General features: G+C 38.5%; 1 protein-coding gene across 2 annotated transcripts in view; it reads left to right on the forward strand.

Annotated features, from left to right (window-relative positions):
- Vrk2 (VRK serine/threonine kinase 2) overlaps positions 1 to 25,797 on the forward strand; it is a 117,599-nt gene that overhangs the window by 44,373 nt on the left and 47,429 nt on the right. For both annotated transcript variants that reach the window (XM_055628779.1, XM_055628780.1), the window contains exons 3-7: positions 356 to 405; positions 1,078 to 1,147; positions 2,550 to 2,637; positions 10,822 to 10,927; positions 12,447 to 12,539. In XM_055628779.1, coding sequence (XP_055484754.1) covers positions 356 to 405; positions 1,078 to 1,147; positions 2,550 to 2,637; positions 10,822 to 10,927; positions 12,447 to 12,539 — 407 coding nt within the window. The remainder of the gene's footprint in view (positions 1 to 355; positions 406 to 1,077; positions 1,148 to 2,549; positions 2,638 to 10,821; positions 10,928 to 12,446; positions 12,540 to 25,797) is intronic.

Here is a 25,797-nt window from a genome sequence, read left to right on the forward strand (position 1 = left end):
ATCATGTGATTACTATTATCTGTTAATTTAATCTGTTAATAGTAATCTGTGACCACTATTATCATTTCCTGTGTCTGAGCACGTGAATACAGAATATGATAGGTAGTGTGTTTTGTGTCAGACAGATAGGAGTATTAGACCACAGTCTGTTTTTCTTAGTGAGAAAATTTGTTCCTTCGCCTCAGCTTTAGTAGCACATTTTGTAAACCTGAGACAGTTCCACAGTAATAAGAGGCTTTGTGGATGATCTGGTTCTCTTACTAAGAGATCTAAGATATCTCTATGATTTGGTAGATATTCAGTGATTTGGGATAACGGTTATTTTTCAACTATTATTTTTCCAATTTGTCTGCAGCTTTCCCCACAAATAAACCAAACAAAGACGCAAGGCATGTAATAAAAGTGGTAAGTGTTGTTTTACATTTATATTCCTGTATCAACTTTCATTCTGCTTTACTCTTGGAAAAAAATACTTCTCATCTTAATTTCCGTAGCTACAGAGTAATAAACCAAATATTATACTTACACATCATTAGCATGTTAAGACTGGAGAGGCCTTGTGCTGTATTGTCTTCTATCCTGCATCTGACTTATCCTCCTACATTCTTTCCTTCGCTCTTTTAGGGAGTAAGGACCTTAAAATCCTAGGCAATTCCACTTCTGTTCATGTCCCCTGGGAATAGCACAATGGATAAGATGCAGTAGACAGTACAGGAATCATGGGAGGGCCCCGCGGTGTTTTTCAGTGTGCCTGTCCTGAAGGATGTGCTGTTATCCAGCCAGTGCTTAAGTGTGTACACAGTTCTTGGTGCTTTTAATAAGATCTGTGCAGAAGACTTCTTTCAAGCATAAGACTATATTAGGATAGTAGTACAATATGTTGTCTAAAATGAGACTGTTCAAGTTTATTTAGTGCTGTTTTTTGTAGTGGAAATCTGGTGCCTATATTTGATGAGTAGAATTCTATAACTATTACATATTTTGCATGTGGAACCTTTATATTTTCACAGTTGAAATACAGTTTGTTTTATCTTTAGGATAATTCTTCCTAGTAAAATTATTATTTTTCTTTCATAGGAATATCAAGAAAATGGCCCATTATTTTCAGAGCTTAAATTTTATCAGAGAGCTGCAAAAAGAGAATATAGTAAGTAAAATTAGCTGAGCAGCTACTGTCATGTATACACTTTGCTCAAGTGAGTATTAACATTTAGGTGTTTTTCTGGCCTTCTGAAAAATTCTTTTCCATAAGCAATTTTGTTATAAAGTGATATACTTAAGTCTTATATAAAATCAAGACAGATGGTGTACACATCTTGAAATGGCACACATAATGGGTTAAAATTAGTCAAAGATTTTTTTCTACTACTTTACATAACATGCTGACTTGTGGAATTATCAAGAGTTCTCTAAGCACAAAACATTGCAGAATGAAATTACTTATTTCATAAAGATATATTTAGATAGAAAGAGTATAGTGGAAAAACTAAAGTAGGTGGATTATGTATGCATATATATTTACATATATATGCACACATATATGTAAACATATAGACACAAAAGGAATGGTTGTGAGGTGGGTTAAAGTGTTTAGAAATGGCTAAATGCTGAGACGGTTAAGGAAACATTGGAAAGGTGAATGTTGGGAAGTTCTTTGCAGTTAGATATCATGAATAAGAACTACCAGTTGAAGATGTGAATGCGAAATGACCATAAGCAGAGATGACGAACAATGAAGAATTTTCTAAGCACTAAGTGAAACATTACAGAAGCTGGTAGGAGTCATAATGGCTCGTGTGGTCAAGGTCCTGTATATCTTGTTAGGGAGAAAGAATGATGGATCTGGCCTGAGTAATTAACTTTGCTTTCTTAATAAAGCTTCTAAGCACTACGACTGTAGTCGCCACCACCTGCGTCAGCTGTGTCAGAGTGACAAATAGAATCCATTAAGTTTGATCGTTTTATCAGGAAAGCTGTCTTACGCATGGAACACATATGGCAGAGAAGGGAAAACAGTGATTAAACTACCTGATTGTTTAACTGGATTAAACAATTCAATTATGATTTTTTTTTAAACTAAATTTATTCAAAACAGTTATTTTACAGCAATGTCACAGTCAGGCACCTCTTCTGCTCAATTTGTATTTTGTGGACTAACTTGGTCTTAGACTTTGAAATGGGAGCAGCACTCATTCTTTGTAGTCAGCGAGTGTTACATTTAGAAACGTAGCTAGCATGTGATGAAATGATTTTTTTTCAGGAATAAAAATATGTACGAATAATAACAATGTACTTTGTAAGACTATGTCTTTTATGGTTCTATTAATTTAGTTTAAAAACAGGTAGTTTGTGTAAATTTTAGTGGTAACAAAAAGTTTGAAACCATGGCATAGTTATACCTATTTTTAAAAAACTTTTTATTTTCCTAGAATTAAAAACTTTTAATTTTCTAGAATTGACTCTTTTGGTTAGATAATTGAGTTTTAACATCTGCACAAAGGTAAAAATGCCTTTCTAAATCTTGTCTCTTGTAAAATTTTTCTTTGCAGTCCATAAGTGGATAGGACAGAGAAAGCTTGATTACTTGGGAGTTCCTGTATTTTATGGATTTGGTCTGACTGATTTCAAAGGAAAAAGGTAAAAAACATTAAAATTCTATCAAATTTATTTAATCAATTATCACCAAATAGCCTTCCTCAGTGATTTTATCTATCTATCTATCTATCTATCTATCTATCTATCTATCTATCTATCTATCTATCTATCCATCCAGGTAACAAACTACTCAAAAGCCCATGGTGGCTAGTATGCTTGGTTCTAGGTTCTGGTCTCCCAGGAGAATGTAATCTGGCATCTGCCAGGCTACAGTCATCTTAGGTCCTACCAGGGTAGGATGTTCTTTCACCTGTCACTCATACAATCATTGACAAGCATAAGGTGTCTTTGCAATGAGCTACCTGCATGTTATAAGGAAAAAATGCTGTTTTTCCCCATAGAAAATGGGGAGGGGGGAAGAAAGGAGAAAAAAGGAGAGGCAAAGAGGGAGAGATAATTCCCTTGTATATAAATAACAGTTCCAAGTTTGTGAAGCCTCAGAAAGAAGCTCTAATGTTTCATCTTTTGTTATACCTAAAACCTTTTAGCAGCATCTTTACTTCATTGTATTCTAAATGTTTATTTTTATGTACTATATGTGTGTGAATCTGGTGTGGTGTGTTATAGTGAATGTATAACTACCCACTTGCCACACCAGCAGAGGACATCAGATCCCCTGGAGCTGGAGGTGTGAGCTATCCAACATGGGTACTAGGAACCAAACTCAAGTCTTCTGGAAGACCAGAAGTCTTAACTACCAAGTCGTCTCTCCTGTTCCAGTTTTATTGTATTGAAGAGTATTACATTTTAAAAAATTTCTGCTCATACTTCTAGTTTTTTATACGTATGTATTTTTATGTATTATAATTTATTCACTCTGTATCCCAGCTGTAGCCCCCTCCCTGTCCCCTGCCAATCCCTCCCTTCCTCCCTCCCTCTTCTCCTCCCATGCCCCTACCCTAGTCCACTGATAGGGAAGGTCCTCCTCCCCTTCCATCTGACCCTTGTCTATCAGTATCATCAGGACTGGCTACATTGTCTTCCTCTGTGACCTGGTAAGGCTGCACCCTGCTCACGGGGAGGTGATCAAAGAGCCTGCCACTGAGTTCATACCAGAGACAGTCCCTGTTCCCCTTACTAGGAAACCCACTTGGACACTGAGCTGCCATGGGCTAAATCTGTGCAAGGGTTCTAGTTTATCTCCATGCATGGTCCTTGGTTGGAACATCAGTCTCAGAAAAAACCCCTGTGCCCAGATTTTTTGGTTCTGTTACTCTTCTTGTAGAACTCCAGCCCCCTTCAGGTCTTTCTATTGCCCCCTTCTGGGCCTCTGAAAGACTCTACCTAGCAGGGTATCGAAGGAGATGTTCAGACTCATAGCCAGTCTTTGGGCAGAGTGCAGGGAATCTTAAAAATTAAGATTGCCAAACAACGAAAAGTATGTGTGTGTGTGTGTGTGTGTGTGCGCGCGCGCGCGTGTGTGTGTGTGTGTATGTATATGTATATGTATATGTGTGTATATGTATATGTGTGTATATATATACATATATATGCACACAATAGATTCTATATAAAACATACATACATATATGTATATTATATATTTTTTAATCATCTTTTTAATACTTATATTCTTATTGGATAATATTTAAAGTATAGTTTTATTTTTCATTTTATATATATTCATGGAATATATGTAAACTTCATGGAACATTGGACATTAGTTTTGACATTTTCTGTTTTGTGGTTCTCAGTGATACGTTCAGTACCTTTAATTGATTTCAAGTGTAATTTCTGTCTTTTAGAGTTTGACACTGTGTTGTTAGCTCAGTTTATTTTCTTTCTCTATGGTTTTGGGGGGTTATCTGTAAAGAATGAGATTTTCAATAAAAAGTTACCCAATAAAATCAGAAGAGATATGCAAACTAACATATGTACAAATAATATCGTAAAAACATGATAAACATTAGGTGACTTCTAAAGATCATAACTTTTGACTATTGAATTCAAGCACACTAAAATAAAACCTCATGGAGAGTTCAAATGTCTTTTTGTTTTGTTTTTAGTAAAAATGGCCAATGACTTCATAGAAGACATAAACAAACAAATAAAGTCAACCCAGAACCTGGAAAGGCCCAGGTAATAGAGGGGAGAAAATCAGTAATGCAGATGATATAATAACAGGAAAGAAAAATACAGAAATAAAATAGAAAAAATTATTGAAAACAAAAAACTTGGTGAATCACATAAACATCAAAAAAGCAAGCAATCAGAAGAAAGAATATCAGGGATAGGGCAAGTCAAGAAAATGTGCCACTCAAACTCACTGGAGGAAATAATGGAAGGGAGGGAGGGAGGGAGGGAGGAAGAAAGGAAGGAAGGAAGGAAGGAAGGAAGGAAGGAAGGAAAGGAAGGAATCTCCAAGGACTTTGGGATAGAATCAAGAGCTCAAACCTAAGAAGCCATGGATGGCATGGTAGAAAGAACCAAAAGTATAGAGAATCTATGTGATGAAGTTACAGTAAAAAAAAATAAAATAAATAAATAAAAATCTATCTATCTTTATCTATCTATCTATCTATCTATCTATCTATCTATCTATCTATCATCTAAAAAAGGAAATTGCCAGCCAAATAGATATTTTGAATTGCATATATGTAGGACTAGGGAACCATATCACCTTATAGTCAAAATGTCAAACATAGAGAAAAGCTGTATTATAGGCTATAAAGGGAAAAATCTCAATGCATCTTCAAAGGCAAACACATCTGAATAACAACAGACTTCTTAACAGTTTTCCTGAAATTTAAGAAGGCATGATACAGTATGTTTTATGATTAAGGTAAATAGAAGATACTTAATGTAAATAACTTCTAAACAATATCGCCACATTCATGTAATCTATCTTTACAACATAAGACATTTCAAGACAACAACAACAAAACCAACAACATAAAACAAGGAAATCTATGACCAACAAGTCAGCACTATATAAGACCTACAGGAACATGACATACACAGGAGGGGCACAAAGGTATTCTTGGCCCCAAGGAAAGAATAAATTTCATTAATGTAGTAAATGAATAGGGGAGAACTGTGAAGAAATTCCAATATAGGTTTGCCAAGTCCAATATAGGTTTGCCATACTAATCTCAAATAATAATAACAACAACACAGAAACCACCAGGAAAAATTGCAGGAAATCAGAAGCATGACTCCGTAACAGTTTTACACACAAATTACCTCAGATTATTTTTTCTCTGTACTGAACATTTTTATTTTGTGTTTAATTAGTATTTTTTTACAATTTTTTATTTTAATTTTAATCAGTTACACTTTATTCACTTTGTATTCCCCCATAAACCTCTTCCTCCTCCTCTCCCAATCCCATCTTCCCTCCCCCTTTGCCATGCATGCCCCTCCCCAAGTCCACTGATAGGGGAGGTCTTCCTCTCCTTCCTTCTGATCCTAGTCTATCAGATCTCCTCAGATTTTTAAGAAGAAAAAACATATTGACGGACTAGATTAAAAACACAGGACTGAGCTACTTTTCATCTCCAAGAAACACTCCTCACTGCCTCACTGGTAAAGACATCCAGGATTGAGAGCCAGTGGAAGGACATCAGTCTAGAAAGTGTGGAAGCTGGTACCAGCTGCTGAAATTATTTTTATGCTTGATAAGGTAGATTCCAAACCAATATTAGAGGAGATAAACAGGAGCATTATGTCTTAACAAATGGAACAGTACATCAAGCATCATTAGGGAAACTGAAAATCATGTGTGCCTGCGTGTGTGTACATTCTTTCACATGCATTGGGAGGCCAGGCAAGGGTGTTAGATCCCGGGAGTGGAGTTAGGGGTGATTGTGAGCTGCCCAGTGGGTGCAGGGAACTAAACTTGGGTTCCCTGGATGAGCATTCTGTGTTCTTAATTGCTAAGCCATCTCTCCTGCTCCTGAAATTTACTTTTTTTTTTTTTTTAAAGATAGTAGAATCATTGAAGAAGCAAAAACAAAATAGTCTTCCCAGACAGAAAATTCCAGAACTGATTTTTCAGTTCTACCTGTTATTTAATGGAAAGCATGTAAACCTGAAAGAGAGGATCATGAAGGGAGAGAAAAAAACAGTACTCACTCTCCTAAAATAGAGATGGACACTCTTTAACATTCTGCGAAGCCATCATACTCTAATAAATGAGACTGGAAAGGATATAACAAAAAGAATAAATATTAACCAATTTCTTCAAGTATAGGTATGAAAATTCTCAATGAAATTCAAGAACACATTAAAGAGATCATACACTGTGACCAACTTGGTTTTATCCCAAGGATGTATGTTTGGTTCAACATACAGACATCAGTAAGTTAATACACATTCAAATACACTCTAGAGACTCTGTAATCGTCAATCACATGATCATCTTAATCAGTGTCCACAATGCCTTCGACAACATTCAGCATCCCTTCATGATAAACGCCCTAAAGAAAAGAAATAGATAGCAACATAAAAAAAAAAAAAAAAAAAAAAAAAAAGAAAGCTATATATGAATCACAACTGTCAACATACAAATTAGGGGCAAACTGAAAACATTTTCTTTTAACTTCAGAAAGACAAGGGTCTCAACTCCCTGCTTTTATTAAAATTAAGATTTGAAAAAAAGAGAGAGAAAGATATAAAAGGAAAAACAAAAATTCAAGCCATCCCTAGTTAAAGGCTGCTTGATTCTGTGTTTAAGAGACAAAAGTCTCTACCAGAAAACTCTTAGGTCTGATCAGCACTTCAGCATAGTTGTAGGACTTAACAATCCTGTTGTTGAACCTGGAGAACCTATTGAACAGCTAGTAGCTTACGTGCTCCAAAAAAAAAATGGGGTCAGGAGAGAGGGTCTCATTTAAATACCTAAATATATATATATATATATATATATATATATATATATATATATATATATGAATAAGCCTACTTGTGGAGGGGAAATACCGCTACAGTGGAAATGGCCAGGGACTGAGGGAAAAAAATGGAAGGAGACACTAAGAGATGGACTAGCTTGCATGTGTGTAATGCCAGAATTACTGTAGTGGAAATGGTTATGTCACTAAACATGATCTATAGGTTCAGTAGAGTCCTCATCAAAATTCAAGTATGTCTTCAGAGTTAGAACTACCAGAAACAAAAGTTCTAAAATCCACGTGACTACAAAAGTACCCAAACAACCAAAGCAATTCTAAGTCGAAAGATTAGTGCTGGTGCTAACAGAACACTTGATCTCAATTGTACCATGATCCGTGGTAATGAAAAATGTGGCACATAGAGAGGCTTGCTACCCGTAGACTAGAACAGAGGCCCAGAAGTAACCCACATCGATAAACTACCTAACCTCCAGATGTCAAAAAGACACTGTGGGAGAACACCGGTTCATCAGTGGTTCTGGCTATCCACACTTGTAGAAGAATAACAGCAGATTCTTATCCAGTGGGCCTTAGCCTTTCTAACATTGTCACCTTTAATACAGTTGCTCATGATGTACTAACCTCAACCTTGAAATTATCTTCATTGCTGCTTCGTAATCGTTATTTTGCTACTGTCATGAATCATAATGCAAATATTTGATGAGCAGGACATCTGCTGTGTGACCCTGTGGAGGGCTGTTTGACGCCCTCAAGGGGTTGCAAGCCATAGGTTGAGAATTGTTGTATGTCATTGTGCATAAAATCAATTCAAAACATGCTAAGACCTCGTAATTTAAGACAAAATACCCTGACGGTGATGGAGTAAACCGTAGGTAAAATACCGCAAGACAGAAGCACAGGCAAGGACTACAACAACCCAGGCAGACTTCCTAAGAGCTGACGGATGGGGTCGCGGTAGCTTCTTTCTGTTACTGTGATAAAACACTATTCCCAGGGCAACTTAGAGATACATTTATTTTCAGTTATGGTTCCAGAGGGCTCGAGTCCTTGATGGCAGGAAGGCACGACAGCAGGAGTGGAGCAGGACACTTAGCTTAGCTTACGTGTGGAGCCATATGCACAAAGCATCGGAGAGAGTGGGGCCTTTTTTCCTCAAGGCCTTTCCCCAGTGACATACTTCCTCCACCAAGGCTACATCACTTACACCTCTCCCACACAGCGCCACCAACTGGAGACAAAATTCCAATGCCCTAGGCTATGGGTTTTAGGAAATTACACAATGATTACACAGCAAAGGAATCATCTTAGTGAACAGACAACCTTTGTACTAAGAAACTCCTTTGCCAACTCTTCATCAGATAAAAGATTATCATGTGGAATATATTGAGATCTGCAGAGATTAAACAGCAAAAGTACAAAATCACTCAGTGTATAGACTAATGAACATAATGAATGGTTTTTAAAAGGAAGAATGGCCAATTTGAAACAATGTTTAATGTTCTCAGCTATCAGGGAATACAAATGAAAACTAGTTAAACAGGCTGGAGAGATGACTCCATGGTTACAAGTGCTTGCTACTCTGGTGGAAGACTGAATTGCACTTCCTAGTACCCACTGGGTGGCTCATTACTGCCAGAACTCTGGCTCCATGAAAGCTGACTTCGTTTTCTGCCCTCTGCACACAGCTGTACACATGAGGAACACACTTGCACAGGAACACATTCAAATATAGGTAAGCAAAAACAAATCTTGAAGGAAAAACTATTTTGAGATTACATGTCAGGAATAGCTCTCATTAAAAGCAAACAACACAAATGACAGCTCCTGGCAAGTGTGTTGAGAAAGAGGAATTCTTACACACTGGTGGTAGTATGGAAACTAGTGAGGTCAATATACAAATTATGTGGCTGTTTCTCAAAAAACTGCAAGCAGAATATGAACATATGACCCAGCAATGTCACTCCTGGGGATTTGTTTGGTGGAATTTTAGTTAACATATAGAAATATTTACATATTCATGTTTATTATGCACTGTTTGCAATATGTAGGGATGGAATCAGCTTAGATGCCCAGTCAATAGATGGATACAGAAAACGTGATATACAATAGAATTTTATTCAGCCATAAGAAAACTGAAATCATGACATTTATAAGAAAATGGATAGAGCTGGAAAATATTCATTAAATGAAATGAACTAATAAGCTATGCCAGACCTAAACAAGCTCTTTATGTTTGATCCCATCTGAGAAACCCAGATACCTCATATATTACGTTGTGTATGCCTGAGTGAGTGAGTGAGTGAGTGTGTGTGTGTGTGTGTATGTGTGTATGTAAAGAGGGGCGTATAAGAGGTGGAAAGACATCACAAAAATCGGGAGGGAGAAAAAGAGATAAGATAATGGAGTATGTGTGACATGAAAACAGGAGGGAGGATGCTTGAGGGGAAAGAGAACTGGCAGGAGGGCCGAGGAGTGACTGACTAGGGAGGGCAGTGGGAGAGGAGGATGAATAAGGCAAAATATTACACAAAAGTACCATGAAGAAATCTATTACTATGCATGGTGGCTTCATAAAAGGGATAGCTAAAACTTCCATGATAACATCACACTTTTGTAGAACAAAACCTCCCAAAGGGCTGTTTGTATATTTCTCCAATAGCAAATGTAGAATGTGGGCTGCTGTGCTAGAAAAGGGGAAATAGAAAGGGGACTACTGAACAGAAGAGAAAGATGTGAACTTAAAAAAAGATGTGTGGGATGGAGAGATGGATGGAACCACTCTAAGCACTGCTCCACACCTATTAGTGGCCAAGTTCAGATGCCCGCACCCACAGAACAGGCCAGGTGGGCGTCCCACAGACACCTCCAGCTTCCCTGAGGGACAGGCAGCCTCTTCCATCCGCGATGCCTGCACACACACATACTCTTGCATATTCACATAGATACCTGCCTAAATGAGTAAAATATAATTTTGTAAGATAAAGAAGTGTTACCATTGTCTGAATGGTAGTGACCTTTTTAGGACTCATGGATGGGGTGATGGGGATTAATCTGTACTGAGAAATTAGCACCATCTTGAGCAATCAAACAAGAGTTTGAAACACCGTTCTTGGCATTGTCTCAGATGCTAAGGGAAGAACAGCAAAGGAAACACTAGCTGCTCCGGGGAGGATGGCATCTTGCTGGTACCTTCTCCGGCAGCTTGGACTGCGTCCACCTTGCTAGGTGGGAAGCTTGTTCTCCATTCAAGTTCTTTACGAGATAATTTTAGTATTATTATTTCAGGAAGGTCTTTCCTTTTTGTATCTCCTTACAGTTACAGATTCATGGTAATGGAAAGACTGGGGATGGATTTACAGAAGCACTTAGACCAGAATGGCACATTTAAAAAGTCAACTGTCCTACAACTTGGAATCAGGATGGTGAGTTTGGGATGGATCCCTGAAAATGCTTCATCTCCAGATTACTTGCTTGATATTGCTTTTTATGAAATTAGGAGAAAATAGGATTTTTGCCTAGGAATGTGAGTTATAGAGTATAGAAAGTATTTTGGTAGAATTGATAACTAGGGACTCTTCAGATGACAGGTTGTGCTGTGGTTGACTATTGCTGATACACTCAGTTTTCTCTCACAGCTTGGTTTCCCGTATCAGAACAAGTTTGTATGGCTGTAAGAATAGCCTTTCTGTTGTCTGTTATATTTTTAACTGCAAATTACGGCCAAATAGACTATTTTTTTCGCAGCCAATATGGTATGGTTTGATTTAAAATATTTTAAGTGTAAGTGGGGTGGTGGCAACAATTAATTTTGCCAACGAATAACACACATATTCATATAGTCTTTATTAACTGTGAAGCAATGCACTCGTAAATGAACCATGCATACATTAATTTGCTGAAAATACCACATATTCCTATTATTTATATGTGGTTGCTTGAGTCTTCCCTATCCCCAATCATAAGTAGAATGAAACAACTTATGCCAGGTTGTGATGTGATAATAGTTAATTTCTCCATTCATCTCTTCATCTGTCCACTCACCTAGTAAATGCTTATGGAACCTTTTTCTCAAATGTTTGTTTCTACACACACACACACACACACACACACACATACAAGCACATACATACACAAACACACGAAATTGACATTCAAGGTACCAGGGCTATGATGATGGCTAAGCGTTTTCTGTTATTGCACAAGATAATGATCATAGGCATAATATTTTGTTCTGAGGTCTTCAATAGTTGAATCACAATTGATGAATAAACTATATGACTATTTTACCATAGTTGCCTTGACTATTTTCCTGTAGTTTTTATGCTCTTTATTCCCAGTCTCAGTTGCTTTTTTAGTTACTGTGATAGAATACCCTGGCAAAAGCAAATTAAAGGAAAAAGTATTTACGTTGTTTTATGGTGTGAAGTTATAGTCCTTCATAGTGGAAACTGATAATGCTGCATCCACAGCCAAGAAACAGAGAGTGAGGGGTGGCTACCCTCAGCTCTCTTTCTTCTTTTTATACAGTACAGAATCTCATTCCAGGGAATGGTTCCACCCATGGTGGGCAAATATTCCCATCAATGTTAATCCACTCAAAATATTTCCTACAGGTATTCCCAGAGGCTCATCTTGCATGTGAGTCTAGATTTTCTCACCTTGACAATTGAGACTGGCTAATCATCCCATTCCCCTTTGTACGTTTTGATCTGACCATTAGAATAAGTATTGTTAAATCTTAGTTTGCCACCCTCAGAGATTCAAGTAAAATACTTGATGTTTGAAGATTTTATTCAACCTTTTATGGGATGAACAACCAGGAACTGTGATATTTTAGAATAATAAGCAGTTGTGAGATACATTTCTTTATTGAGTGTGGAAGCAAACCATATTTTTCTAGTATAAAACATTGATACTACTCCTATCTATTTCTTTTCACAGCTGGATGTACTGGAATATATACATGAAAACGAATATGTTCACAGTGATATAAAAGCAGCAAATCTACTGTTGGGTTACACAAATCCAGATCGGGTAAAGAGAATACTAACCTTTGCTTTCTGTGAGGGGCTTAGTACTGTAGTCAAAGTTAGTAAAGACAGATTCTTAACCCACAAGAGTTTACAAATGAACATTTAATATGATGAATGTTTCAATTTGTCTTACCTTGCTTACCTGATTTAATCCTTGCACCAGATTAATGAGTAATTAGGATAAAGAAACTGAGAGCCAGAAGGGTTAAATCATTTGCTAATGGACACACATTGAGCAAGTGGCTGAGCAGGAAGTGAGTGCCTAAGCAAATAAATGTAGATAAAGTACTATGGCAATCCAGGGAGAAGAGATGGATATGTGCAGAAAGATAGCTGCATGGGGCTCCATTTCTTCTCTCTATAGTTTGAGCAAAGAAGCATGTCCAAAAGCACTTTCCAATTTCTCCCCAATATCATACCATGTCTTGAGATGTGGCTGGGACAAAACCAGTTGCTACAACGTATGTAGAGGAACAGCAGATAACAAAGCAGTGTGGACATCTGAGATGGTACTTTTCTCTGTTTCTTAGGAACATAAAAATATCCTCCCATGATATTAAATAATCGTGTTCCTTCCACTTAAATGAGTTGAATACTTATGTCCACATAAAAAGCCTGTAAGATGATTCATTCTTGGAAGTAACTGAAATGCCCTCCTGTGAAGGATATGTCCCAGTAGAAAGGGTATTCAGTGCTGAAAAAATACTTGCCAAACTATGGAAAAACCTGGAGGAACTTAAAAATATAACAGTACCTAAAAAGTCAAGGTGTAAAAGCTTGACAAATGCCAGCTGCCTGACATTCTGTATTAAACTATGGGGACAGTCAAACAATTGGTGGTGGCCCTGGGGTCAGAAACAAGGCTGGTGAACAGTCAAGACTACGAAGGTTCCCTAAGGCAATAAAACCCTCCTGTGTGCATCAAGGCACACTGTTGTGTAAATAAAATGGGTGTTGGGCTATATAATGTTTATTATTTGCCCTATGATTATCACAGTGGTATAATTTAACCCGCTATCACAATCAAATAAGACACAGACATCTGTTAGATTTCATAATTGCCTTATTTACCTTGGGCTTGGCAGATACTCTACCTACACTGTCTCAATAACCTCACCAGCCATCTCCCAGCCCCCATCCATTGCCATCTGCCTTAACCATTCCTATCTGGGCTACCTTCCATGCATTATCCCAAGATACTGATTTATATTTTTCATCTTGGTGTTTTTTCCATCCATGCTATCGTTGGAGTCCTTCCTCCTGGACCACATGGTTTTTTCTCCATGCTGACCCATCATGGGGTCCTCCTCTCTTCCTGTCCATCTGTTTCTCTTGATTCTCTTGAACCCAAAGCCCTGGAACCTTAGCCATGCCTACCCCATCTGCCCTACCAGGCTTTAGGCCTTTAATCAACCAATCAGATATAATGTCTTAGGCAGTTTACACAACAAAGGTAGGTTTATTCAGGCAGTACCCAGATCTTCAGGGCCAGAAATTAGCACCAAAATACAAGCATCAGACCAACCCCCAACAGTACATACATGTTATTATTTTTTTGTCAGGTACCATGGTGGATGCTGTGGACTTGGGGTGATGCTCATATATTGTCACTGTATGCAAATTAACAAGTGTTTGTCTTACTGAGGGTGCTGAGGGGAAAGCTGTATACCTTGGGGCTGGGAGCACTTACTGCTTAGTTTTACCCAAATTGCCCAAAATGTATCTGATTTTAAACATAACATTTCTTAAAATAAAACAAGTTATAAAAATATGGTAAAAATAACTGATTATAATTTTACTTTAAATTAATTTTAAGTAATAAGCATAAACAACTATCACCCACTGTCTCAACAGAGTTAAAGTAAAAAAAAAAAGAAAAGAAAAGAAAAAAAAACTTGAAAATATTAGGAAACTATAATTAAAAGCTTAATGGACCTCTATGAGTATTGAAACTTTTAGATAAGAGAAAAAGTCTTGACAGAAAATACTGGTAGGTTAGAAATTTAAATATATCTATAAATTAATACTAGATACAAGTACCTGAGAAAGATGTTTATAAAAATATTTGAAATTATCTAGCAAGCAATAAGAAATTAATAAACAAAGTGACACATAATTTCACAACATAGTGGTAAAAATGAAGGTGTATTTGGAGGAAGGAGACATAGCACTGTTCCTTGAGACAAATGGAAAAGAGGTCATTTTTGCTAAGACTAGAAGATGTGGAAATGAAACAGTGAGGCAGCATCATTAAAAAACAGAGCAAATTGGAAAAAATCTGAAAGAATAAGTAAGAAGATACATGTTCCAATATCAGTTTTGAATCACTTAGGAGAATATTTAAACCACTGTAATTGTTTTTTATTGCCAGGTAGTAAGAATTTCATTGAACACTATCATTACTTTATCTGTTCACCTTTTTTGGGACATTTGGATTTTTTTAGGATTTATTTTTATTATTATCTAACATGAATGTTGTGAACTGAACTCAGGTCCTCTGGAAAACCAGTTAACACTCTTAACTGCTGAGCCATCTTTCCAGGCCCGGACATTCGGTTTTGACAGCTATGATTACCAGCATGACCATGAGGGTAAATAACTGAAAAAGTGGCCTTTCTGGGTCATGTGATTAATGTATATGTGATGAAGAGACTGCCAAACACTTCTTTGGTAGCTGTCATTGTGATGCTCCTATCAGCAATGCATGATGATATTTCCTTCACATTTTGGTTCCAGTAGTTTTCTGAGTTTCAGCCATTCTAATAGGTAGGAGGCATCTGTCATTTAAATTTTCAAGAGGATTGCAAAAAGAAATGAGAGTGGAGACCAGACTTGGGAGAGAGCAGGGTGCACAAAGAGCCTCAGAGATAAGAGAAATTGGGGTTTGGGGCGTCTCTGTGACAAGCTGGAGACCTACGACAGGGTAGGCTTCTGGGAGGCTATGGGGTGACTCTAGCTAAGGGTCCTAATAGCAGGGGTCATGGAGACTGAAGAGGACACCCTCTAACTAGATAGGACTCCTAGTACAGAGAGGGAAACACCAATCCACCCACAAAAACTTCAACACCAATTTACCTTGCCTACATAAGATGTACAGGGACAAAGATAGAGCAGAGATTGAGGGAATGTCCAACCAATGCCTGGACTAACCATGGCAAAGAGCCAAGCTCTGAATATTCTGCTATGCTCGCAGGCAGGAGCCTAGCAGAGCTGTCTTCTGAGGGGCTCTTCCCAGCAGCAAATCAAAACAGATGCTGAAACTCACAGCCAAACATTGGGGAAGCATAGGGAGTCTTGTAGAAAAGTGGGAGGAAGGATAGAAGGACTTGGAGGTGCCAGGAGCTCCACAAGAAGACCAACTGAGCCAACTCTGCAGGGCCTAGAGGGGCTTACAAAGACTGAAGCACCAACCAAGGACCATGCATAGATTGTACCTTGGCCCCCTACACAGATGAGCAGCTCAGGCTTCATGTGGGTTCAAGGGGAGTGGGGGCTATCTCTGACACGGACTCTATTGCCTGCTTTCTCCCCCCTGGTGGGGCTGTCTTGCCACACCACAGGGGAAGAAGACATGCTCAGTCCTGATGTGACTTAATTAGCTGGGATGTGTGGTTTGGTGGGGAGCTCCCCTTATCTGAGGATTAAGAGAGGGGGAAAGGGAGAGGGAGGGGCCTATGATCAGGATGTAGAGTGAATAAATCAATACATTAATTAAGACAATTAGAAAGAGTTAAAATTTTTTGCATTAGTCATCTACTGCCTCTGACCAAGCTTCATGTGCTTGTTTGCCAGTCATGTGCTTTCTTGGGGAATGTGTCCATTTTTAAATCAACTTTTGTTCTGAATGAACTGCAGCATCTTTACATTTTGATGGTAGGAAGGAGCTTTGTCAGATGTTTGTTTAGCAGATATTCTCTGCAGCTGTGGCCCATCATTTGATTTTCCAAGTGATGTCGTTGATAAATAGGTGAGGCATCCAGTGTAACACTATCTTGATTACTATAAGTGGATACTGTTAAAGTGTGAGTATAGTTTCTTGTAGAGGCCATAAAAGGGAATCAATGTCCCAGAGTTAGAATTATAGCTGTTTTTGGGTGCTTTACCACCAGCACCCCATGAGAATCCTCACTTGGGCTAGTCAAGAGTAAAACATCTCCAACTCTTTCAGTTCTGGGAGTGAGTCCACTTGCTGTACTCCCTCAGGGGTTGCCTGGGCAGATGCTGTGGTTTTCTCCCTTCTGGACCCTTGGCTTCAGGCTCTGCCTGAGGCTCTGTGGCCTCCATGCTGGCACACAGCACGCTGCAGTTGGGATGTCCCTGGATGCTTGTAAAGCTCGCTCACTTGTGAGGAGCACAGTCTTCTCATGTGTTTAAAACCCCAAACACTTATGTCCTTCAGGAGTAACATGAGCAGTAGGAGCATGTGGTGGTTTGAATAAAGATGGCTCCATAGGGAGTGGCACGATTAGGAGCGGTGACCTTCCTGGAGAAGGAGCAGCCTTTCTGGTGGAGGGTATCCCTGGAGGCAGGCCTTGGGACTTCACATGCTCAAACCAGACCAGTGTCTCACATGCTCCACCAGCTGCCTGCCAGTCTGGAGGTAGAACTCTCAGTTTCCTCTCCAGCATCGTGTTTACCTGAATGCCACCATGCCTTCTGCCATGACAATAATGGAATAAAACTCTCCATTGTAAACCAGTCCCAATTAAATGATTTTCTTTATAATTGCCTTGATCATGGTATCTCTTTACTGCAATAGAAACCCTAACTAAAACAGGGTGTAAATCCAGACCTTCTTGCTGTCATCATCTCTAAAACCAAAATGGCTAGTTGAATTTCTGTTCTTACCATTTACTTTTTAAAATCTATTTTTTTTTTATTTTGCTGGGTTTTTTGTTTGTTTGTTTGTTTTGTTTTGTTTTTTGAGGATCTCAAGTAGCTCTGGTTAGCCTTGATTTTGTCATGTAGTCAAGGGTGGTGTTGAACTCCTCATCCACCCACCTCCAGTTCTAGAATGCTTGTCCACTGAGATGTTCTCTGCTTTAGCTGTGCTTTGGCCATTTTGTATCCATGCAGGCAATCATTAATATGTAGACAAATATATCAGCCTTTTATTTATTAAGATTTTGTTGTGATTTGTAATAAACCAAAAGCACTTTGTTGGCTCAGTTACAGTGTATTATCATAATAGTTTCATCTATTGAATCCTCCTAGTGTGTGTAGGCTTAGATTTTTTTTCAAACACCTACTTTATTTAAGGTTGGTAAACACCTCTACCTCCCTTCCAACCCCCAAACCCCTACCTTAGGTAGGAAATTAGTAGGGAAAGGGACTGTAGGGCTCTTTCAGCCACTTTCTGCTGATTAGGGTTGTTGGGTTGTTTGGTGGTATACCAGTCTTAGTCGTCAGGATACCAGCAGTTCAGTGAAACAGTAAAGCAGCAAACCACAGCAGCAACAGCAAACAGCAAGCAACAGCAACGGGGGTTGTACCACTTAGCCAAAGAGGCCAGGCCCTGCCTAAACAGCGAGTCCAGCAAGAGGCAACACTCTGCCAAAGCAGCAAGAAAAGTTCTCTGGAGCCTCTCTCTGCAAAAACCAGCAAAGTGATGCAAATCATTTCAAAGCATAGAGATGCAAAAAGCATTGTCTCACTATCTGTGAGCTTGTATTTATCCCTTCTCAGAGTCCACACGAGGGTGTTTTTGAGTTCACAAAACCCATGCCCCTTGGACAAAATGCTTTCCAGCTGACAAACATCATGCACCTTTTCACGGAGGATATTTTCTATGTGTGTGGGGGGAGGTGGGGGTGGGAGGACACATTCCCACATCCCACACTTGGGCCTAAAACAAAAACATATTCATATGACAGAACTAAGTTTCCAAATAAACCAGAAACTTACATTTCATATTGCCCTTTTTGTTTTTTGTTTTAAATTACTCTTTCTCTAACATCAAAAACTATATACAATAAGATTAACTGTTAGAATCATAAAAATAACTTACATTTACAATAAATAAAATAGCCTTAAATTTCCATCAGTATACAATAGTTAAACAAAATAACTTTAAATTTCTATCAGTATGCAATAGTTAAATAAAGTAACTTTAAATTTCTATCAATCTGTACCAAAGTAAAATATCTGAGATTAATTAATTAATGATGGGGAACATCATTAGATAAAAGAGAAAGATAAGAGAAGACTAGAGGGGAGAAAGAATGAGATCCCTGATTTAAACTTTATTTTGTTTTCCTTCCTGACTATAACCAACCACCCTAGACTACAATAAACAGTCCTAACACATCAAAAGCTTCCTCCCCACCTCTTGGGAACAGAGGCATCATGCTCTGAAAATTACTGTCGAGAGGCAAAAACATCTTTTGAGTACCCTAAGAAAACTGAGATAATTGGCTAAGTCTTGAGATAGCTAATTTTATCTTTTTTGTTTTTGTCCAGTTTCTGTGTTGTCTGTTCAGTCTCTATGTTGTGTATCCATTCTTTGTGTTGTCCACTTTTTGGGGTAGCCCTTTTGAAGTTGATTTGCATGTAAATTTTTGAGAAATAGTTTTTGAGGCAGTTTGTGAGACTGAATGACTTGGGTTATTTGCTTTGTGAAGACATTCATGTCTCAGCTGATAGGAGGTTTTCCTTGGTCAGAACTAATCTTTATAAGTTTTGTTCATAACCATATCTTTTCATTCCCTGTAGATTTATAAGCATAGCCATGTCCCCATTTCAAAACCATTGCAGGTTACCATCCTAATGACAATACATCCTTATAGTATATTGGTTGACCCAGTACCTCAGTTTTTTCTATAACTGAGTGTCTCTCAATTGCTGTTGTGTCTTTTTGACCAACGAAGCATTATTTAGCCTGTCCCTTAGGGTCTTTACTCTTTCTTTGTGTTTAATAAGCATCTCTTTTATAGCACAGTTGGCTCTTTCTATAACTGCTTATGCTGGAGGATTGTGTGGTATTCAGTAATGTGCTTTGTATTATAATACGCAAAGAATTTCTTCATCTTATTGGATACATACGTGGGAGCATTCTCAGCTTTAATTCGTACAGGTATCCCCATAATTGCCATTATTTCCGAAAAGGGTTTAATTACACAGTCAGCCATTTCAGAACTTAAAGCAGTTGCCCATTGAAACCCTGAATATGAATCTATGCTATTGTATACATACCTTTGTTTTCTAAATTCTACAAAAGGAAACATATCCATCTGCCAGGTTTCATTTCTTTTGATACCCCTAAGGTTAATTCCAGCAGGAAATAAAGTTTGGTTATAAAGAGAACACGTAGGATATTTTTTAAATTATTTATTTGTCTTATTGCCAAGTGATAGAGTATTTTTTTCCCTTAAACCTTTACTATTAACATGATGTTTGTCATGAAATGTTGAGGCTTCTAGCACATCTCCTATTGGTCAATTTCCTCATTTCCTTGTGTCAGTGAAACTGGCAAACCTGTATGAAGTTGAATATGAGTAATATATATATATAGGATACTTTCTACTTCTGGTGGCCTGTTGTAATTGCATAAATAATGAAGCTAATTCTTAGTTGTCAGGAGCAAATTCAGCAGTCTCTATATGCAAAACAACTATTTCAGCATTTAAAAATGAGTAATTATATTAAGACAGTCAGGCAAATATAATAATACCATAAGGGTTGCATACAATTCTGATTTTTGCAATGAAGAACAGGGCTTGTCTGAATTAAAACCTGCTATTCCCATCTTATTTGCATTAGTATAGAATGTTGGTGCCTCTGGGATTGGTGTTCTCTTTACAATATGTAGAAGTATCCAATTAGTTATTTTTATAAACTGTATACATTTCCTTTTTGGATATTTGTTATTAATTGCTTTCAAGTATTTTCTTTTTTTATTTAATTTTTTTATATTAATCACAGGTTCTTTACTTTGTATCCCAGCAGTAGACCCCTCCCTCATTCCCTCCCAACCCCACCCTCCCTTCCTCATCTTCTCCCTGCCCCTTTCCAAGTCCATCTGACCCTAGCTTATCAGGTATCTTCAGGACTGGCTGCCATGTCCTCCTCTGTAGCTTAGCAAGACTGTTACTCCCTCAGGGGTGGGGGGAGGTTAAGGAGCCAGTCATTGAGTTCATGTCAGAAATAGTTCCTGTTCGCCTTACTAGGAAACCCACTTGGTTACTGAGCTACCATGGGCTGCATACAAGCAGGATTCTAGGTTACATTAATACATGGTTCTTGGTTGGAGAAACAGTCTCATAGAGGACCCCCGTACACTGATATATTTTGTTCTTGTGGAACTCCTGTCCTTTCCCGATCATATTAACTCCCCTTTTTATCATATGATTCCCTGCACTCTGCCGAAGATTTGGTTATGAGTCTCAGCATCTGCTTTGATACACTGCTAGGCGGAGTCTTTCAGAGGCCCTCTGTGGTAGGCTTCTGTCCTGTTACTTGTTTTCTCATACTTCCCATGTCCATCCCATTTGTCTTTCTAAGTGGGGATTGATCATCTGACTCTGGGTCCTCTTTCTTATTTATCTTCTTTAGGTGTGCATATTTTAGTATGTTTATCCTATCTCATAGGTTGTATAAGTGAGTATATACCGTTGATTTAAGTTTCTCTTCATTGAGTTTGATGTTGACTATAGGCTTGCTGTATATTGCCTTTACTGTTTTTAAGTATGTGCCTTGTATTCCTGATCTCTCCAAGACTTTAAACATGAATGGATGTTGGACTTTGTCAAATGCTTTTTCGGCATCTAAGGAGATGATCATGGTTTTTTTTTTTGTTTGTTTTTTTCTTTTCTCCTTCAGTTTGTTTATGTGGTGGATTACATTGATGGATTCCCATATATTGAACCATCCTTGCATGCTTGGGATGAAGCCTACTTGGTCATGGTGAATGATGTATTTTATGTGTTCTTAGATTCCGTTTGCAAGTATTTTATTGAGCATTTTTGCATCAATGTTCATAAGGCTGAAATTCTCTCTCTCTTTTTTTTTTTTTTTTGCTGGGTATTTGTGTGGTTTATGTATCAAGGTGCCTGTGGCTTCATAGAATGAGTTTTGTAATGTTTCTTCTGTTTCTATTTTGTGAAATAATTTGAAGAGAATTAGAGTTAGCACTTCTTTGAAGGTCTGGTAGAATTCTGCGCTGAAACCAGCTGGCCCAGGGCTTTTTTTTGGAAGGGAGACTGTTGATGACTACTTCAATTTCCTTGGGGGATATAGGGCTATTCAGTCTTTCTACCTGAGCTTGACTTAATTTGGGTAGATGGAATCTATTAAGAAAATTGTCCATTTCTTTTAGATTTTCGAATTTTGTGGCATTATAGGCTTTTGTAGTACGACCTGATGATTGTTTGGATTTCCTCAGTGTCTGTAGTTACAACCCCTTTTCATTTCTGATTTTGCTTATTTGGATAGTTTCTTCTGTCTTTTAGTTTGGCTAAGGGCTTGTCTATCTTGTTGATTTTCTCACAGAACCAGGTCTTGGTTTCATTGATTCTTTGAAAAGTTTTATTTTTTTCTAATGGATTGATTTCAGCCCTAATTTTGATTATTTCTGGGTGTATCTGCTTCTCCCCCCCACCCCCAGGGCTTTCAGTTGGGCCATTACGTTGCTTGTATGAGATGTTACAAATTTCTTCTTGAAGGCACTTCGTGCTATGGTTTTTCCTCTGAGCACTGCTTTCATTGTGTCCCATAAATTAGGGTATGCTGTACCTTCATTTTCATTGAATTCTAGGAAGTCTTTAATTTCTTTCTTTATTTCTTCCTTAACCCAGCTGTCACTGAGCAGCAAGTTGTCCAGTTTCCATGTGTGTGTAGCCTTTATGTCATTTCTGTTGTTGTTAAGGTCCAGATTTAGTCCATGGTGGTCAGATAGAATACAGAGGATTATTTCAATTTTCTTGTATCTATTGAGGCTTGCTTTGTGACCAACCATATGGTCTAATTTGGAGAAGGTTCCATGAGGTGCTGAAAAGAAGGTATACTCTTTTGAGTTTGGATGAAAAGTTCTGTAGACATGTATTAGGTCCATTTGAATTAGGGCCTCTGTAAGTACCTTTATTTCCCTATCTGGCTTCTGTCTAGATGATCTGTCCCTTGGTGAAAGTGGGGTGTTGAAGTCTCCCACTGTTAAGGTGTTGGGATCGATGTGTGATTTGAGTTTTAATAATGTTTCCTTTATGTTTGTAGGCATTCTTGTATTTGGGGCATAGATGTTCTGGATTATGGTGTCCTCTTGATGAATTTTTCCTTTGATAAGAATGTAGTGTCCCTCCTCATCTTTTTTGATTAATTTTGGTTGAAAGTCTATTTTATTAGATATTAGGATAGCTACCCCAGCTTGTTTTCTGGGTCCATTTGCTTGAAAAACATTTTTCCAGCCCTTTACTCTGAGGAAGTGTTTATCTTTGTTGCAGAGGTATGTTTCTTGGATGCAGTAGAATGTTGGATTCTGTTTCCGCACCCATTCTGTTAGTCTGTGTCTTTTTATTGGAGAGTTGAGTCCATTGATGTTGATAGATAATAGTGACCAATGAATGTTAGTTCCTTTTATTGTAGAGTTGGTGGTCTTACTGTGATTCATTGGTTGTTTTCTTTTAATTTTTGTAGGGACATTATCTGCATCCTATATTTTCTTGGGTATAGTTGTTTTCATTGGATTGGAGTTTTCCTTCTAGTATCTTCTGTAGGGCTGGTTTGCTGCGTAGAAATTGCTTAAATTTAGTTTTATCATGGAATATTTTGTTTTCTCCATCTATGTTGATTGAAAACTTTGCTGGGTATAGTAGTCTGGGTTGGCATCTGTGGTCCCTTAAAGTCTGCATGACATTTGCTCAGGCCCTTCTGGCTTTCATAGTTTCTGGTGAGAAGTCTGGTGTGATTCTGATAGGTCTACCTTTATATGTTATTTGGCCTTTTTTCCTTGCTGCTTTTAATACCTTTTCTTTGTTCTGTATATTTAGTGTTTCCACAATGTTGTGACGTGAGGAGTTTCTTTTCTGGTCAAGTCTGTTTGGTGTTCTGTAGGCCTCTTGAATGTTTTTGGACATCTCTTAAAGTTGGGGAAATTTTCTTCTATGATTTTCTTGAAGATATTTTCTGGACCTTGGAGACTGGAGTCTTCTTTTTCATCAATTCCTATTATTCTTAGATTTTGACTTTTCATGTCATCTTGGATGTTTTGTGTTTGGGACTTTTCTGATTTTACTTTTTGTTTGAGAGAAGTATCAATTTCTGCAAGCATATTTTCAGCACCAGAGATTCTCTCTTCCATCTCTTGTATTCTGTTGGTAATGCTTACTTTTGTGGTTCCTGATCTTTTCTCTAAGTTCTCCAACTCCAGGGTTTTCTCTGTTTGTGTTTTCTTTATTGATTCTAATTCTATTTTTATGTCTTGCACCATTTCCTTCATCTGTTTGAATGTGACTTCATGTCTTTGTGTGATGTCCTCTATTTTTTATTCATTTCTTCTCTATATGCCACTAATTTTGCCTCTACATGTCCCTCTGTTTGGCTATATTTGCCTGTGTTTCTTTGAGAACTTTGTTCAGGTCCCCTTTCTTTGCCTCCACCTGGGAGGCCAATTCTTTGAGAGATTTGTTCCTTTTCTCTTCAACTGTCTGTATTTGCATGGCTATTTCTCTGAAAGATTTGTTTGTTTCTTCTTTATGTGACTCTAATAATTGGATAAGCATATCTTCAAGGTCATTTTCCTGTTTCCAATGTATTTCAGTATCCATTGATTTTGGGGGTTGCTGGTGAAGCCATGATTTCCTGATTTTTGTTGGGTATGTTCTTTCACAGACCTCTGGCCATTTGCTTAACCATAACCTTCACTGTTTATTCTTGGGTTCTGCAGTTCAGATTGGTACCATCTTTCTCTGGCATCTGGAGAATTCTTCAGGGAGATGAGAGAGGTCCAGTGGTTTCAGTGTGTGCATTGGTGCTTCAGCTGTACCTGTACCTTTGGGAGGAAAGTCCAAGGGCGCAGAAGGACAAATGCGAGCAAGCGTGTACGTGTTTTGTGTGTGGAAGTTTGCCTTGAAGGACAGTGTGCTAGAGAATGTAGAGGCCTTCAGGGTGAGGGAGGGGTACCTTGCAGTCACTGAAGGGGTCATGGGCACTTAAGTTATCACAAGTGCTGGTGATGATAGCATGTACAAATTCCCTGAGTATGTCAGTGACCTACTGGCCTCTGGTATTCATCTCTAACTGAGCCCAGGAGTTATTTTTAAAGTCTGCTGGTAGCTCCACAGAGCTGGGGCTTCCTTGTCCCAAGAAAGCCTCTGTTTCCCACAGTGGATCTGTGGGTGTGAGATTTCTGATGTCTGGCTGCTAGCTTAGAAGCACCCTGGATCTGGGGCTCTGCGGGCACTTGGGGGTGCACTCACTCTCTAGCAGGTCAAATCGTAATGCACAGGGGTTCCTCCTGTTCTATATTGGCAGGTTTGGACCTGCTGAGCCAAATGTGCACTCAGACAGCTCAGCGGTGTTGCAGCCACTGTACATGGGAATCCAGCTGGGCTTCAGAACTGGGGTGTCCAGGTGCCTGCTGGGAAGCCTTGTAGAGCCACTCCACTCCCATGGCTTGGCGCTTGGTGCACCTGGGCGGTTTTGCAGGTCCACTAGACTTTAGTGGCTGCACAGCCACTGAGGGACTGAGCGGCTCGTACAGTCAGGCTCTGTGGAGTCGGTAAGGCCGGCCCCTTGCAGTCGTGTGACCTAGGCAGGTTTAAACTGCAGATCTCGGGCTCCAGACGCGGATGAGACTGGCTGCTGAGGGTGAGGTGCTAGTATCCCTGCCTCTGCTCTCTCTTTTCGCAGGCAGTAAGTTCTGTGTCACTGGCACTGTGGCTCAGTTCTTCCGAGGGGGAGGGAAGCCATTCATTTGTACCATTAATTTGACTGTTAACCACTGTGTGCCAGAACACACATTTTCCAGTACTCTCAAATACCCTTGTTTAAACTGGAGTGGCTTTGCCCTTGATGTAAGGAAAGAATAACAACTGAGCAATTCTATCTGCTGCATTCATTAGCACCTCTTTTTTTTACATAGGCCATGATTTTAGTTTCTTCTTTACAATTCCTATCTACAATACCTAGATACACAACAATCCTTGAGAAGTTAATCCACTTCTTCCTGATTATTCTTAGTTTTCATGAAGGTAAAGGACCATAAACTCCAGTGTTTATTTTGTAACATTCAACTCTTGGGGACAGTGTAAGAGATGTACCTTGTGACC

The sequence above is a fragment of the Psammomys obesus genome, unplaced genomic scaffold, assembly GCF_907164565.1.
Source record: "Psammomys obesus unplaced genomic scaffold, mPsaObe1.curated_primary_1811, whole genome shotgun sequence".
Classification (NCBI taxonomy): domain Eukaryota; kingdom Metazoa; phylum Chordata; class Mammalia; order Rodentia; family Muridae; genus Psammomys; species Psammomys obesus.